At 38.3% G+C, this 2,602-nt stretch overlaps 1 protein-coding gene across 1 annotated transcript; it reads right to left on the bottom strand.

Annotated features, from left to right (window-relative positions):
• Positions 1 to 446: 446 nt before the first annotated feature.
• Positions 447 to 1,907, bottom strand: LOC113039082 (vitelline membrane outer layer protein 1-like). Its single transcript, XM_026196979.1, has 5 exons — positions 1,617 to 1,907; positions 1,314 to 1,435; positions 1,036 to 1,149; positions 667 to 845; positions 447 to 583 (listed from the first exon to the last, which is right to left on the bottom strand). The coding sequence occupies exons 1-4, from the start codon at positions 1,902 to 1,904 to the stop codon at positions 668 to 670; spliced, it is 702 nt and encodes a 233-aa protein (XP_026052764.1). The 5' UTR covers positions 1,905 to 1,907; the 3' UTR covers positions 447 to 583; position 667.
• Between the last annotated feature and the right edge of the window lie 695 nt (positions 1,908 to 2,602).

Here is a 2,602-nt window from a genome sequence, read left to right as displayed (position 1 = left end):
TGTACATATAAAAGTATGAAAAAATAATTGTACTGTAAAGTGTTTTTTGACTAAATATTGTCCCTTTTTTGGTTTTGTACATATATTTGCTCATGTATAATTATTTAAAAGACCTACACTATTTAAAGAGTAAGTGATTAATTGCTTATTTAAATCATATTATTACATTAGCCAGAAACAAAAGTAAATATGTATAACATACATTAAGTGGAAATTTTAATTATTTTATTTTTTACTTGTTTATTTTGGTGTGCCACCCCAAGATTTACTGTGGCCTCATCTAGCAAGACCTATTAAAATCTTCTGGGGGCGCCACTGATTATTCCCTCAGGAAAAAAGCAGGTTTACAGCTTTACAGTTAATGTAGAGTATGGAGTTTGTGGATGGTGTAATGCATGAACTGATAAGACACAATAAGTGAGAAACTGTCAGCCTCTGCTTTGTGCTTAGGTCCTAATCACATTTCAGGTTTTATTTTTTGATTAGCTGTTGCATTACATGGTTAAATTGAGCTCATAACAGTATGCTGATCAATTATGATCCATCTGATCTTCTTGCTGTTCTTGTTGTCGTCCTCTAACACCTGAAAGAAAAGCCAAACTTAGATAAACTAGATCTTCCAAACAGTGTTGGTCTGATCTGAGTGTTTGATTGTGTTAACATCACCTTAATTACAGCAGAACATGGTCACGTCATTGAGAGCGGTGTCATCTCCTCGTCCTTGAGGCAGTTCAATCCGTGTCTTGAGACCACAAATCCCTTTTCCTCCACATTGTTGACTCCAGGAGCCCCAGTCGCCCCAGTTTGTGCCGCCACCAAGTAAATACCCTTCACTGCATCTGAATCTGAAAAAACAATGGATGTAACAACATTATGATAAAATATGTTGTTTCATCAATACTAACAAAACAAGGTAAACCAATCTCTTGAAACTTGCAATTTGACCAGAGGCATACAATCAATCAGTTCCCAAAAAAAACAAAAAACACAATCAAGTTAAAGGATTTTCAGCACATCACAAAAGCACAAACTCACATGATGTTGTTTGCGGCCGTATCGTCACCATCTCCTTGAGAGCGTTCGACTCTCAGCTGAAACGCAGTCAAGAATCCAGAAGGACACCATGCGATATCTGTCCATTGACCCCAGCTGAAGAAAAATAAAAAACAGTTTTACTGATCAAACCAAATGTTATTTTCAAGAACATTAATTTTTCTAGCTTATGAAGAAACTAACTCTTATCATCACAACTCTTAATAACTGCAAACCTGCTACTTTACTCTTTAGAACCATTACTCCTAATGAACCATTACCTGCCTACATCTGACTGAACTGTGGAGTAGCTGCGAAACGAGTTTGATGAGGCTTTAGACGCAATGCAGTGAAGACGGATCCCATTGAGTGCAGTGTCATCACCATCAATAGGTGCTTCCACCTTAAAAATAAAACACAACAACAACGCTAGGACATATTTGAAAGAGAAAAGGAGTAATCTGAACTCCAATCTCCAGAGTTAATTTATATAAGGGTTTGAACCTTCAACCTTCAGTCACCAGCACCAACATGGTCAAGCATTAAACAAACACCATACTACTGTAAGTCAATTCTTAGCTTACCTTTAGGCTGAATCCTGCGGCGTACGTTCCAGCTGGACACATTTCCCTCTGACCCCAAGACCCCCAGCCCCCTCCATTCGGCACAGTCAGCTCTGATTTATAATTTCTGTCGATGCTTCGCTCAACACGTTTTTCTCCAGTCTGAATGCTCACCTGCAGCCCAGTAATGAGTAGCAGTGAAAACATCATGAAAATGAAGTGATGCATTGCTGCAGACCTGGCCTGATGGATCAAGATACTGATGAAATGAATTAATGGATCAAGCAGACACAGAGAGTGCACTACCATAAAATTCTCAACTTTATAAAGGAAGACGGCTCATATTTATACAACACAGATTCATACAACTACATACAGGATGCCCTTGGCATCCAATCAAACCAATCAGAGGTAAAAAAAATACCCTATATGGCTATTAAGAAATATAACAACAAAGATGTGTGTATGAACTTATGAGTGTGTGTGTGTGTGTGTGTTCTGGGTTTGTGTTCTTGGTTGCTCTTATCATACAGGTGCATCTGGTGTCTGAGGTATATTTCTCATTTTGTCTAGTTGTGACCATGATGTGCACATAATGAAAGACAGTTACACAAGAGCAGTCAGACGTGAAGTTTAAGAAATAAGAAAAACTATATAAGAAATGTCAGCGTTTATTCAAATTATTGTTCCAGTCAATGATCAAGACAATAATGCAAAACCAATTTAACAAAATTCAACTTTGACTAAATTTAACTTGAATATTAAAATCAATCACCTGTATGTAAACACTGTCACGGATGCAGTCAACCAAGCAGCATCAGACCCTACAGCTCAACCTTCCCGTTCCTGCTCACCTGAGTATTAAGTCAATGCACCTGCTTTTGACCAATCAAGACATGCATATAAACCCGCACTTACAGACACTTAACTGTCTGGTCTCGTCTATCGCGTGTGTGTGTAAGACTTACCCGACTCCCGATCTCCAGTCCGCAGATCACCTTCATCAT

This window comes from Carassius auratus, chromosome 21 (assembly GCF_003368295.1).
Source record: "Carassius auratus strain Wakin chromosome 21, ASM336829v1, whole genome shotgun sequence".
Classification (NCBI taxonomy): domain Eukaryota; kingdom Metazoa; phylum Chordata; class Actinopteri; order Cypriniformes; family Cyprinidae; genus Carassius; species Carassius auratus.
This window is presented reverse-complemented; position numbering and strand designations above follow the sequence as displayed.